This window comes from Triturus cristatus, chromosome 10 (genome assembly GCF_964204655.1).
Source record: "Triturus cristatus chromosome 10, aTriCri1.1, whole genome shotgun sequence".
NCBI classification, from domain to species: Eukaryota; Metazoa; Chordata; class Amphibia; order Caudata; family Salamandridae; genus Triturus; species Triturus cristatus.
This window is the reverse complement of record NC_140593.1, coordinates 1,145,356,020-1,145,370,299: the sequence shown is the minus strand read 5'-3', so window position 1 is coordinate 1,145,370,299 and position 14,280 is coordinate 1,145,356,020. Positions and strand designations below refer to the sequence as shown.

The 14,280-nt window shown below is 42.5% G+C and overlaps 1 protein-coding gene and 1 long non-coding RNA gene across 2 annotated transcripts in view; both read right to left on the bottom strand.

Moving 5' to 3' along the window:
• Positions 1 to 11,974, bottom strand: part of USP31 (ubiquitin specific peptidase 31) — a 217,492-nt gene extending 205,518 nt beyond the window's left edge. Inside the window, exon 1 of the mRNA XM_085629506.1 lies at positions 11,402 to 11,974. Coding sequence (XP_085485632.1) covers positions 11,402 to 11,953 — 552 coding nt within the window. The 5' untranslated portion in view covers positions 11,954 to 11,974. The remainder of the gene's footprint in view (positions 1 to 11,401) is intronic.
• LOC146796784 (uncharacterized) lies at positions 5,217 to 5,749 on the bottom strand. The gene is made up of 2 exons (XR_014969668.1): positions 5,700 to 5,749; positions 5,217 to 5,362 (listed from the first exon to the last, which is right to left on the bottom strand). It is a non-coding gene; the product is annotated as an uncharacterized LOC146796784 (long non-coding RNA).
• Positions 11,975 to 14,280: the final 2,306 nt, after the last annotated feature.

Here is a 14,280-nt window from a genome sequence, read left to right as displayed (position 1 = left end):
CAGACTCGACCTAAAAACTGATAAAAGGAAAAGTATAAATGGGCAAATAAACCCATTAAACTAAGATCAGCAACTCACTTTGACAGCATTACCAGAACAGATGCAGTTACTTCTATCCTACAATCTGCTATGGATTAAAAGCCACAGGACCATAAATTACTAAATCCAACTATTCCAGGAGTCCTTAATGACTGTAATAGAGCAAAATGCTCAACTAGACAGACTCATGGCAAGGAAAGACATTTGCTCCTCCTTTCAACCGTTATCATTTCGGATCACCTTGAAAGCCCTTGTGCTTTTGGCTCTTATATCTGAAATAAACAGATCTACAGGCGGGTGTGTCGCAGCAACGTTTTGAATATTCCGCATCCGTGCTTACACCCTTATTCCTGCAAGGCAGCATAGATGGCCAAATTTACCATGTACCCCTTATAACAGTGTTTATTTTTTTTTTATCTGCCACAACATGAAATATGGGGCTTCAGAAAGATGAATATGCAGTTTTGTCCAAATATACTATGAAAACATGTTTGTGTTAATAAGAATCATCAGTGACAGTCAAATATTTGATTCATGTTCAACGACAGACTGCACTTGATCATACATACTACTTTACCACAATCAGAAAAGGCCTTTCAATATTACAAAGGGAAAGTGAAATGAAGTATGGAACTAAAGCCTTTCGAGAAACGCCATGGTAAGGGAGCAGACAACACGTAACGATAAGGTGACCTTAAAAGCGGAAAGGAGGTGTGGGTAGAGGCAACCAATGTGATAAGCTAAAAGATTGTGTTTTTTTTTTTAAAATGATCTCCAACGAACGTGGCCTTTAAAGCAATTGATCACGTGCCTCTCCATCTCTGTCATTATATTTCACCAGACGCAAGATCCTGCCACAATACTCTCAGGAACGCAAATAGCTGCATCAGAGGTTACTGCTGGAACATGCAGATGGCTGCTCAGACCAGTTCCTAGGCAAGCCCTATCATTATGTCTGAAAACAATGACAGTTTATAAAGAGTACTTCTGGCACAGAGAGAAGAACAAAAAGCCTCCAGGGAGAGCTTTCAATAGTCAAGTCCAAGGGAACAAAATACATGCACAAAGAGAAATAGCTCTAGGAGAGATTGGATCATTACAATCATGACACCGCAAAACATACAGTGAATACATTGGTTCAGGGGCTGCTACAGTGTCTTGCAGCAGGGCAAGGACAACACTGTATACTCAGAACATTAAGCAGGTCATATTGTCAGGCCATAAGTTTAGTGTACACACTAAAGAAAAGCTAATCCAAGGCATAGAGAGAGCTTCAAGACTGAACACCATGGTAATAAGCAGCTAGCAAGAACCACAGAAAGGAGGCTGGTGAACATCTACAAATACTGCAGCGAGACAGGATATAAAGATCTCACTGACAATTCAAGACGGCTAACTTCAATACACTCCACAATACTGTGAAATGATGCATGGAGAAGTGGATTATATCGACCAGTAAATCAAGACTTTCCTGCAAAACCAGATGCAAATACACTGTAAGATGCTGTATCAGCACAATTAACAGCAACACACCCACTGCGATGCACTCCACATTACTGTGAAATGATGACTGGAGAAGAGAATTATATAGTCCAATCGAACAAGTCTTTCCTGCAAAACCATATGCAAATACACTTTACGATGCTGGATCAGTAAAATCAACAGCAACACACAGAGCTAGGCAGAGATCAAAACTCAGCCTTTAATAATCAATATATACACGAAACTATAGGAAGAACTAATGAAAACTTGGTTCTCACCAGACCCTTATCTCAATGAAACCGCTTGGATCTCAGAACAGCATGTAACACACCTTAACACGTCTCTAGGACCTACAGATTGGGACATTCAAAACTGGATGTGAGATCACAATGCAGGGGGTTAGAAATCTGCAATAACCTCCAATGTCAAGCCCCAACGGACCGATAGCAGACCAATTCTGCCTACATTTTATTGTCAAACAGTCTGAATATCAGTGGAAAATATCTCACTGGTCTGTAGTTTTGTCTCCTCAAAAGCATTTCTGTAGTCGTTGTAATGCTTACAATTAGTGGGACCTTTGTTTTCTCGAATTGCATATTTGAAGGTACAGACCAGAATCTTTCCTGAATTCAGATACTTTCTCGTGTGATTTAGGTTCATTGCACAGTGCTCCACTGACTGCCGCAGTTCCAAAGTACAACACTACAAAGCATCAATATATATAATAAATACGTTTAAAAAATGCACAGTAAGGGGGTGTCAAATAAACACTGCAGCGACTTTAATGCTGCAAATTACAGAACAAAGAAAAGCAAAAAATAGCACAATAAAGTGGCTGTGGCGGCCACACAGGAGAGGATGGACTAAAGTTGAGGGAGGATTCTGATGGGCATACTGTAGCTGTCTTCCAGTAGGAGGCTGGTAGGACTAATTCGACACCCGAATTACTGACGTGCCTATGTTGTGCATGTACATACTAACGTGGATGGCACAGTGGCATCTTTGCATGGAAAGTTAAGTGGCATGGTGTGCAGACCGAGGCTGAAACAGACGTATAATCCTGACTGGCCCTGCACAGGACCTTACAGAACAAACAACCCAAGTGCTGCTTAGCATCTGGAGATAAAATTATTGTGGTGTAATCAATTTTACTGTTCCATTAACGCTCTGGTAATAGAGACCTGGACTGTCTTGGGGTGCCAATACGCTTGAAATAATCGCAAACACCTTTCCAAAAGATTAAGATGGCAGAAATCAGTTTTACACAGGATAATATCAAGGCGAAACCACAACACCTGGAGGAGAACGTTTGAAACTAAGGAAGGACAGACTATTTCAGCCCACTGATCTCAAGACCTTTGGTGGGCATTATCTTGTCCAACAGATATGTGGTATACGATTTGATCCATATCTGCGGAGCAGACAAGAGGCATTTAGCAGGAGTATTGTCTTATACCAAGAGCCAGTATAGGTAGGGCCACTAGAATTATGGAGTTCTGCAGCTATTGCGTTTTCCGCATAGTTATGAATTTGCCATCTAATCCACCATCTACTGGTCAATTTGCAGGTTTGCAATATTTTTCCTACCGGTATTTATTTTTAAAAGCTGAAAAATACTGAAAATGGTGCTTTTTTGAGAGACCCTCCATGCTGTCTTTCATAAATTCCAGACAACAGCCGAGCAGATAGACAGCATGGAGAGTTAAAAACCAGGATGAGATTTTCTTAAATACAGGCATATGCTAACATATATTTTGTACTATAGCATTAATATGTACCTGCGAGTGTAGTCTTTTGTTATACGTGGCTGCTTAATTTGCTAAAACATGACAGGCAGCCATGTATGAGTGCACTTCAAAGAGTTTTAAAATACATGGAAATATATCATTTTACAGCCTCATTTATTCTCAAAACACTAAATAAATATTGATAAACACCAAAGAGATGGTCAAAAAATAAATATGGATAAACACAGATGGAAATATTAAAAAATATATATACCATAAAACCGGGAGCCCTACACATAATCCCCTGATCTGCTATATAAGCTGCAGATTTGAACAAATAACAAATGTTTCTGTCTCAAACGGATCAAAAGTTATTAAAAACACGGCAACACAATAATGCACATTAGAAGACCCCTCAAAAAGTGACAGGGCACCTTTATGTTGCTTATTGCTGTATTTGGGTGTTAAACCTGTAATAATGAGGTGAAACCTTTAGCCACACTGAGTTAACGTGTACAAAAATAAAAATTTAAAAAAGACAACCTGATGAAGTCATACTATCACACAATTTGTTCCATTAAGTCACATACATTGCTTTTTATTGCGGCATTACTCAGTCAACCCTGCCGCATAATTTTAATTTGGTCCTTCTCTGCTTCATAATTCCAGTGCCCCCCCCCCCTAGTACAGGTTACACTAGACAATTGTCCAATGGCCTCTTCTTCTGAAGCAGGCAGCGATGCGAACTCCTGAATATTACACAAAGTAAAGCTGCTAAAGTCTAGCTTTTGGTAATAACAGCGAAAGTCAAGGACTGTAATCCAGTCGGGAATTTATCAGGCAGTCAATCAATATCTAGTGATGGCTAAAGGAACGAACTCAAGTATTTTACCAACACAGATGGCACATTATGCTGTCCACTACAAGGTCAACCTGAAGGTCTATCGAATTAGTATTGTCTATGTAAACACTCAAATTATTTACCATATCTTTGAAGAACTAACATGTCCAAAATAGCTGTCTCATGTAGAAGATAGCACATGTTTATGGATGTTCATCTTTGTGATGTGTAAAACCGCCGACGCCATAAGATTCCTCTCTCTCAGGGGGGTCAAAGCCAGGGAACAGAAAGAGGCCATTAATAAAATGACATGTTGCCAAGGAAGGAAGCTAACTCTCAACAGAACGTGCCTGCATTTGAACGGTTTATGTGTCATGTGGGCCCCAGCCAAGGCAGGGGTGGATTCTCAAAACCTTCATTACCAAACAGGACGCTGTGAGTCACTGGTCATACAAGAGGAAGCATAATCGTCTCCAAAAGGGAGCCCGTACCTCATGGGGCACAAAGCTGGGAACAAAACCACTATAGCTACCTGTCTTACGAGGCCTCACAACAGAAATCACACTCTCTCCATATCTGTGCATCGTAAGGCCCGTAAAGCAATTGGTAGGAGCATAATTAGAGAATGATAAAACATCTATGCAAATGAGGTCTAAGAACTACAAGCCCACCTCCATCACCACAGGGTGGGTACCCATTATGGCAGCAAAGAACAGGGAAATTAGCCCACCACCAAAAGTTGCCTGTGTCTCGGAATGCTCATTTAGAGGGAGCACATCACATCAAGACTGTCTCAGGGAAGCAAATCCTAAACTAGGGGTCTCAAACTTTTTCTGTAATAAGAGCTACTTATGTTCAATGAAAATCACCACGAGCTACTAATAATTAGTGTTGTAACAATGCCTATAACAGTTAGGAAGACATTAGTGGCACCATATACACGATTGAACTAGAGGGCGACAATTGCGTCCCCAGCTGCTGCACTGCTGAAGTGAGGAAACCATCCTCATAATTGAACCATACTTTTACATTTTGACCCAAGTAATCCATAGTAATCCAATGAATGTTTCCCATTTTTGTAATCCATATACTTCAATGATTGTTTAGTCACTCCAGAGACAGCCAGGTGAAATTAGAATGTTTTAATTTGCATTTTCAAATGTCATATGTTGCCCAAGCTAAAACATGGACACGTGCTTTCAACATTCCTTCGAACAAGACAAAATGAAACCCAATGCATTTCGAACTCTTCATTAGTTCTTCATCAGGGGTCCTGAAATAAATTAGAAAGGACCACGTAAACAAATACCCAAAAATACAAACCATATATTACTGTTTATGAAATAATTCAAATATAACCCATATACCACCTGCTACTAAACCCTCACGTAACATGAATAAATAAAAATCGAATTAACATGAAATATTGCCCCACAACCCCTTGATATTACAAGCTGCCTAAAATCTAAGTGTTACCTAAGAACCCTTCCTCCACTAACTCGACCTCCCGTGTGTTCATCACAAGAAACGAAGACTAAATACCGATGAAATGCCCTCCCCACACCCCTTGCTGTTGTATCATTTATATCATTAAACAGTACATCTTTTACCTCGCTACCGTAACCGGTGGCCTCAACTGCGTGTCTTCATTCTTGTACAACGTAAAAAACAGCTTCTCCCTCCCTCCTAAACCGTTCTTAAAACCTCCTTACACACATTTTCCCAATGAGTCCTTAATTAAACTGAAACCCCGTGACCTCCTGCATTTGCGGTTCTTAGGTAACACTGTTAGATTTTAGGCAGCTTGTAATATCAAGGGGTTGTGAGGCAATATTTCATGTTAATTCGATTTTATTTATTCATGTTACGCGAGGGTTTAGTGGGGGGAGTTTAGTAGCAGGTGGTATATGGGTTATATTTGAATTATTTCATAAACAGTAATATATGGTTTGTATTTTTGGGTATTTGTTTACGTGGTCCTTTCTAATTTATTTCAGGACCCCTGATGAAGAACTAATGAAGAGTTCGAAATGCATTGGGTTTCATTTTGTCTTGTTCGAAGGAATGTTGAAAGCACGTGTCCATGTTTTAGCTTGGGCAACATATGACATTTGAAAATGCAAATTAAAACATTCTAATTTCACCTGGCTGTCTCTGGAGTGACTAAACAATCATTGAAGTATATGGATTACAAAAATGGGAAACATTGATTGGATTACTATGGATTACTTGGGTCAAAATGTAAAAGTATGGTTCAATTACGAGGATGGTTTCCTCACTTCAGCAGTGCAGCAGCTGGAGACGCAATTGTTGCCCTCTAGTTCATAGATGCAATCTGTGTGGGGACGAGCACAGCGCTGTTTTGCACGCATTAATTAGCAGTCACAGCTAAAACTGTAACATTGTTTAAAGGGAAGGTGTGCACTCGCAATCCTACTTGTGTTTAGCAACCATATACAAGATTACCATTAGCAACCACCTCAGTTCATCAGGCGCAGTTGCCAGCAGTAATATGAAAACATTTTCTGACAATATGGAAAGCCTCTCCGTGGATAATATATAATAGCCATAGCTGCAATGTCTCTGTTTCTAAGGTAGTAATCACTAACAATTCTCCCCTATGCTTTATGACTTATCACTCAATTATTAGCTTTAAATACATTTTGGAAATTCAATCATTTTTCTCCATACATCAGCTTCCGAGTTCTGAAAATACACACATTTTCATCTCAAATACATGCTTATAATTTTTTATATACATATATTATTTCAACCAATCACAAACTTCTAAATTATTATACTGGGCTATGCACAGGAGAGCTACTTTTAGGTAGTTGGGGAGCTACTAACAGCTCACAAGCTACTTGTTGGAGAAGCCTACCCTAGGCCATAACCCAAAGCCAAACGGTGCTTGTGCCTCATGAGGCACCATAGCAGTAAACATACCTCTTTTGTCAGCACAATGTATCAATACTGTCACTGGATTGTAGAATAACACTGTACTCAATAGCCATAACCAGTTTGAGCCCCTGAACCTAGCTGCTAGAGGTTACTTGGGCAGCATGAGGCTGCATTACACAAAGCTTACCTCCAATTCCAACATTGCAGTCTGCCGCACAATAAACATACAATTAATTTCTGTCCCCCTAAATACCAAACACCTCCCTCATCAGATCACCCAAAATTAAACAACCAGACTGCCATGTTCTACCTAAAACTCTCATAGGGCAAGGGTAATTCAAGATTGGTTTACATTCAATCTTTTTTTTCCTGGCTGACATCAGTTTTTAGGTCTTTATTTAAAAATATTTGTATTGAGTAAGATACAGAAAACAATTTGTCTCCCCCCACACATACTGCAATGCAAACCCAGTAGCCTTTCCCCTCCCACCCTTCCCTGCATTTTAATACATCACAACAATTTCATAGGCAGTGTGGATAATAATCGACAACAAAAAAAGAGGCACTGTGGATTTTTGTTGCACAACTGAAAAGTTTGGCTTAAAAGCACCACTGTTTTCAATTCATCTTTTAGCAACAGATTCAAAATGCAATAGTGCGGTGTGTGCATCACAAGAATTTCATAGTCAGTATGAAAATTCAACAACAAGAAAAAAAAGACACTATGAACTTGCTGCTAAAAGATTTCATTCAAAATGAAGGTTCAGAACAAGTTCAGTCCGTCAGTCTTCTTTATTCAAAGTAATATTTAAAAACTGGCTGTGTGCCAGTTTTTAAATATTACTTTGAATAAAGAAGATTGACGGACTGAACTTGCTCTTCTGAATGATTTTTTTGGTGCACCTTCCTTTTCAATAAACTCTTTCATACCAGTGGCACCTATCAACAGAGGGTGCTGGGAGTAGTTGCAACGAACCTCACTATACGAAACAAGCTCATCCTCTCCCTCACCAAAGAACCCACTACTGCCAAACTCAACTTCCAGAAAGGAATGCAAGACGTCGCAGTCTGGATGACCAACAGCTGCCTGAAGCTCAACGCCGAGAAGACAGAAGTCCTTGTCACCACCCCTTCTGCATGGGACAGCACCTGGTGCCCGACTGCCCTCGGAAGTCCACCTACCCCTTCAGACCAAGCCAAGAACCTCGGCATCGTACTCGGCTCATCACTCACCATGAACCGACAGGTCAACGCCGTCACCTCCAGCTGCTTCAACACCCTCCGCAAGACCTTCAAGTGGATCCCGCCCCCCCCGCCGAGACAAGGAAGACAGTCACCCTTGCAGACTGGAGCACACTCTACGCCGGCATCAAGACCCTACTCCGCAAACTCCAGACAATGCAGAACACCGCCGCCAGACTCATCCTCGGCATCGCCCGACACGAACACATCAGCGAACACCTAGGAAGTCTCCACTGGCTCCCCGTGGAGAAAAGAGTCACTTTCAAAATCCTCACTCACTTCTACAAAACAATGGACCCAAATACCTCAACGACAGAATCAACTTCCACGTACCCAAAAGAAACCTACGATCTTCCAACCTCGCACTGGCCGAAACCCCGTGCATCCACAGAGCCAGAGCAGGCGGAAGATCCTTCTCTCACATTGCAGCCAAGACCTGGAATGAGCTACTGGCAGACATCAGACGCGCCCCCTCCCTGAACACCTTCAGGAAGACTCAAGACCTGGCTCTTCGGCTAAACAGATCTGCGGACCCCCCTCCTCAGCGCCTTGAGACTCTCATGGGTGAGTAGCGCGCTTACAATTCCCTAATTGATTGGGATTTAAGTGCTTAACCTTGGTCAGCCGTTGTTTTTTCAGTTTTCCTGTAATTGCTGCCAAAAGATGATATAATGAGAATTCAGAGTGCAATAGTGTGGTATGTGCAGCAGAAATAATACTAGTGAGACTGGCAGCCATGCTTAATTCTGGTTTCATACATCAGTTATATGGCAGCATAAGAGATCCACAAAGTGCTAGTGCAATTTAACAGCCAAGTATTCAGCCCTATTGGCCAGACAATCTTTTAGCAGCAGGTTCAAAGTGCAATAGTGTAGTATATATAGCAGATATATTGTTAATGGGGATGACGGCCCTTGCTTCTATTTTCATCCTCCAATTATAAAGCAAAATAATATATAAACTTAGCACAAGTGTAAATTAGACAGCTGAATGTCCAACCCAATTGTCAAGGCACTTTCAAATTCCTATCCCTTTCTTTCTAGACCTATCTCCCTTTCGCATATATATAGTTATCTCTAGATTACAGGTCACCAATAATCGAGCTAGCCATTGTTGGAACGAGGGAAGAGCAGGGTCCAGCCAAGCTGAGGCTATGCATAATCCATAAACAGCCATTTATATGCTTACAAGGGCGCCTCCATCCTCTACTCTCAGATTAGTTATGCCCAATAATATTAAGGGAGGGGTTACAGCAATTTGCAATTGTAGTTTCCCCTTTAGAAATTCATTAATCTCTATAATTAACTTCCCAAGCTCTTTACATGTAGCGAACATGGAACTAAGTCTACTTTATGCAACGCACAACGTGGGCAATGCACACCTTTCCCCTTCTCCCATTTAGCAATCCGATAAGGAGTGAAATAAAGCTCAAAGCAGGTTTTATAATACTGTGTTTGAAGGTTGGCAGGAATCGAATTCCCTGGTCTTGAATATGCCCAGATAAATTGTGTTAATATGCTTTCAAATTTCTTTAACCAAAAATTCGAGAAAAGAAAAACAGGGGAATTGCTCTTAGGAAGTACAGTATTTTAGGAAAAAATACTATTTTTCAGGTTTCAAGGTCAAACTTATCATGGAGATCTGCACAGACAAAAATAGTTAACCGATTACCTAATGCATCAAAGAATAAACGCAATCACCAAAAACAAATAGGGCAAAACAGAGGATAGACAGGAATACTTGACATGAATTTACAGTCTTACTGAGCTATGCATGTAACCCTTCAATATCTCTACTCATGTAAGACATAAAAGTATAGTATTCTACACACTCACAGAAAAATACTTTCACTTTCGTAAAGACTGCTCTGTTTCCATCTCTTCTTTGGCCTTTGAATTTACTACTGCTCTATCCTATAGCGCAAAGTTGCCACCATTGTTGGAGCAATTCACAACAGAACCCACTTAGAAACGAATACTAAACACAAAGGAATGAAAGAATAAAACATAGGTGAATCTGCAAATCATATCCAGGTTCAGAACAAAACTATACATAGGTTGTAATACAAGCTGAATAATAGCAAGAGTAAGATCACTCGTCTAAAAATTAAACATCAGCAAAGGGAAGTCTAAAAGGCTAGCAAATAAGGAGCTGAGTGAAAAACAAAGTCCCTAACTGCCTTTCAGACTCCATGAAAATGTCTGTGGAACACAAGAAGTCTATGCACTTTTGTGAAAGTTGCAAGATAGGGCTGGTACGAAGACCTGGAGAAAAAAATTGCAGTGTCTCATAGAAATGCATGACAAAGATCCGACCTTTCGTACAACGTTCTTGGTTGACTGTAGGCTAATTTGACAGCGTGAAGCTCTAATTTGTGGAGGAGATTTGTTAGAGCTTGTTTGAAAGCCAGATGAAGCTTACATGTAGCCAGTCAACTGGGGTAGATTATCTGTGGGAGACTCATTGCTGAATGATCAAAACATAAGTCATCTGAACAACAAACATTCCTAAAGGAAAGAAGCACTTCCTTTATGAATTTGTTTCTAAATATAATAGTAACAGACACAGGTGTCTATACATTAAATTAAGACTCAGAAAATGAAGACCGATGGTCATCTCAGGTAGTTTAAGCCAGTTCAACTGCCATAAATATTTTATAATATGGACAACTGACAACACAGCGAGGTTGTCAAAAGGCATAGGAACCCATCACAGAAGGAGCCCATTGCAATTGTGAGACTCCCAATATTACAAAAACAAAATGAAAAGGACGAGCGCATTAAGGAGACAGACAGCAAGGTTTGACTAAATAACAACCAAAACACACCGAAGCATTAGAGTGGATAACGGGAGGGATCAGGTGGATGCAGAGAAGTGGGCAGCGATCGGAAGGAAGCGGGGAGGCACACTAGCTTAACGAAAGGTCATGGAAGACAAGCAAACCAAATAGTAGCAGAACGAAGTGGAGGGCCCCGCGGCAATGGGCCAACCATATCAGTTTAAACAATATGAATGGCTGGAAGATTAATGGCTGGGTGACGAGAGATATATGCCACTGGCAATGTATGGACTAAACTTCATCTACCGTGTAGAAGAGGATATGTTGACACAGAGAGCCAAGCACATGGCTAGTTTATGTCCCGCCCCTTCGGTCCCCTCTCCTCATCACCTTGAACTCGCGACTGTGCTGCGGGGTGTATTCCAGGGTCCAGAGGCTGCGCAGGAGGCTGGCCAGCTGCTCGGTGACCTCAGGCCCGCGCCCCCCGGTGCTGCCCCGATACTGGTCCAGAGACTCGGAGCCATCGAGCCCGTCCAGGCCCTCCAAGCGCACTTCGGAGCTCTCAAGCCCCCGCGCCCCCCGGAACTGTTCCAGCGCCAGGTACTCAGCGAAAAGGTCGGTGTTGCTCAGGCACTGCAGCACTGCATTCATGAAGCATGTGTTTCCATGGTTCTTCAGGCCGGACAACCCCGGGGTCCGAGGGGGGTCAAGGATGCGCGGGGAACCTGGCTCAGGGGTGAGCCGGGGGGATGGCGGTCCGGGAGGTGTGGGTGGTGGAGTGCCTGGAGGGGTCTCGGAGCTTAGCCGGGAAAGGGTGGTGAGGGTGCGTAAGACGCGGCCCATGAGAGAGGCAGAGCCGCGGGGCCGGGGCGGGAAGAGCCGCCGCCGCAGTGATTTCTTCTCCTTTGGGCCCGGGGGGGCGGCGGGGCATACCTCTGCCATGACAGCCCCAGCACCGCGGCACTTCCTGTCACCACCGGAAGTAGGCATCGATATAGAGAGAGGACACACCCTTAGTGAGGCCATGTACAATGAGGCGAGAGAAGACAGGAGTGAGAGTAATAGAAAGAGGACTGGATCTGTCCTAGACCCTGCCCAAAGTCTTTTGTTTATGCAAAGAGACGCTTACCTAATCTTTCTTTGTTCGGTGGCACCTGTGATAGCCTAAGCGGAGCCGTGATTTAGGCTAGCAGGCTGGGCAATAAGACACGGATAGTGCAATACAGTTGGGGCTGACATTCCAACTGTCCTCTTTTCTTTTATTTATATCTTTGCGGCTGTGCTCAGCCATCAGGTTTCGTGGGGATTAGCAGGACATCATGCAGAGCTGTGTGGCTCACTACAACCTAAACAACATTTTATTTGTTGCAGATTTATATAGCTCGAACTTGACCCGAAGCTTTTGGAGCGCTCTACACGAGCACCAGTTACGTTACACAACAACACATTCATTTTTGGGAAGCACGGGGAGATTAAGTGATTTGCCCAGAATCACAGAGTCAACGCCGAGGCTCGAACCCGGTTCCCCAGCTTCAAAGCAGCCAGCTCTACCCGTAAAGCCACACTCTCTCCCATTCAACGTTCGTTCAAGAGTGTCACTCTTCAATTCACAGCCCAAACAACATGCATACCAACATTTTAGAGCAAGCAAGTGGGAAATAAAAAATAGTTGGGATAATGTATTTTCCCCATTGACTTCGAAAGAAGCAGATGCTATCTGCCCGAATCGGACTATTGGCATGTATGGTGACAATCAGCATTTAATTTTTGGTAGTTTAATAACATAGCACGAACAAAAACCGAGCTCTAAACTCATTTTTAGGTCTCGACCTTGCTATCGCGTAAGCGATCGCAAAGCGAGACTATAGAAAGCGGGTTTGAAAAGTGCTCCCAAAAAGCGGATTGCATGGCTAGCACGCGCACAATCACGTGCATCGTGCCGCCATGCAATCTGCTTCTTGGGAGCACTTCAAAGGGTCCGCTCCCCCGCCTGAAATGCACTCCCCCGCCCCGCTAAGCGCGCGCGCCACGCTCCGACGGGCTTGTTTGTTTTCCTTTCACTGCCGTGTCACTTTCAGTGAAAGCCCCTCCCACTCCCTCCTCGTTAGCTTTTTTCTGCGCCGGGCTTGTCTTGTTAATTATAATGTTGGTATGCACTGTACTTAACATACCACCTGACTAGATCCCTGGCATGGGTGTAATATCGTTTCACAAGCCCCGTCACCACACACTGCACGCATGTACATGTAGCACAGAATTCCCGGGTGCTATAATTACACCCTGAAGTCAAAATCCTTGCTTTATATCGATTTTACGAGTGGACGATCCCATCCCACCTGGTGCAAACTCTGGGCGCAGCCAGTATTTTGTGTGGGACAGGCCGTTCAGCGTTACTTGTATCTTGGAGTGTGCCAGATGTTTACTACCAGATTTAAGTTTTATGGCAAAGTGTATTTAGAATCATTCAAAAAGCACCCAATTTCCGTTTTTATCCGCATTTAAAAATAAATACAGACAAGAAAATAAATGGTTTTCTGTCTGTATTTATCTGTAAAAATCAGTAAAAACGGAAAACAGGGAGCCTTAATTATAATCGATTGGGACCACGACTTCGGGAGAGCTGATACGGCCGCAGAGTTAAAAACATTTAACAATATTTTAGCCCAGTACTTAGGGTCAGCCTTATACATATCAGAAGGCACCCCGTCTGGGCCTGGCGCCTTGCGCCCGGCCGTACCCTCGATAGCTTTCTCCACCTCTTCAATAGTAAAGCTAATAAGGGGGAGGGGAGGACTAGAAATTGGTACCACAAAAGATTCCAGCTCAAGGTTACTCCCATAGATTTTTTCAAAGTGACCTAACCAATCCTCCTCAGAGATATTCAATTCTAGCCCAGAATTCTGAGAGCCAGATAGCAAAGGGGAATTAATAATTTCCCAAAATTTAGAGCTATCTTTCAGAATTGCTTTATCCATTAGGGCTACCCATGCATCTTGTTTAATTTCCCTTTTACGTGCCTGAATTGCTTGCGAATACTCTTTCCTTAAGAGGATAACTAGCCCTTTATTTCTAGGATTGTCATTAAGGGCTTTTTTAAGTCGATTATGAGCTGCGGAGCAATTATGATTAAACCAACCACAGGCAGGTTTACTTTTATTAACACTGCCTTTCGTAGTGAGTTCATTGGCCACTTGTGAGCAAATAGCTTCGAAAGCAGTTATTACATCCCTGCCATAAGATGGCGGATCAGCACATATGCTTAAATGTGG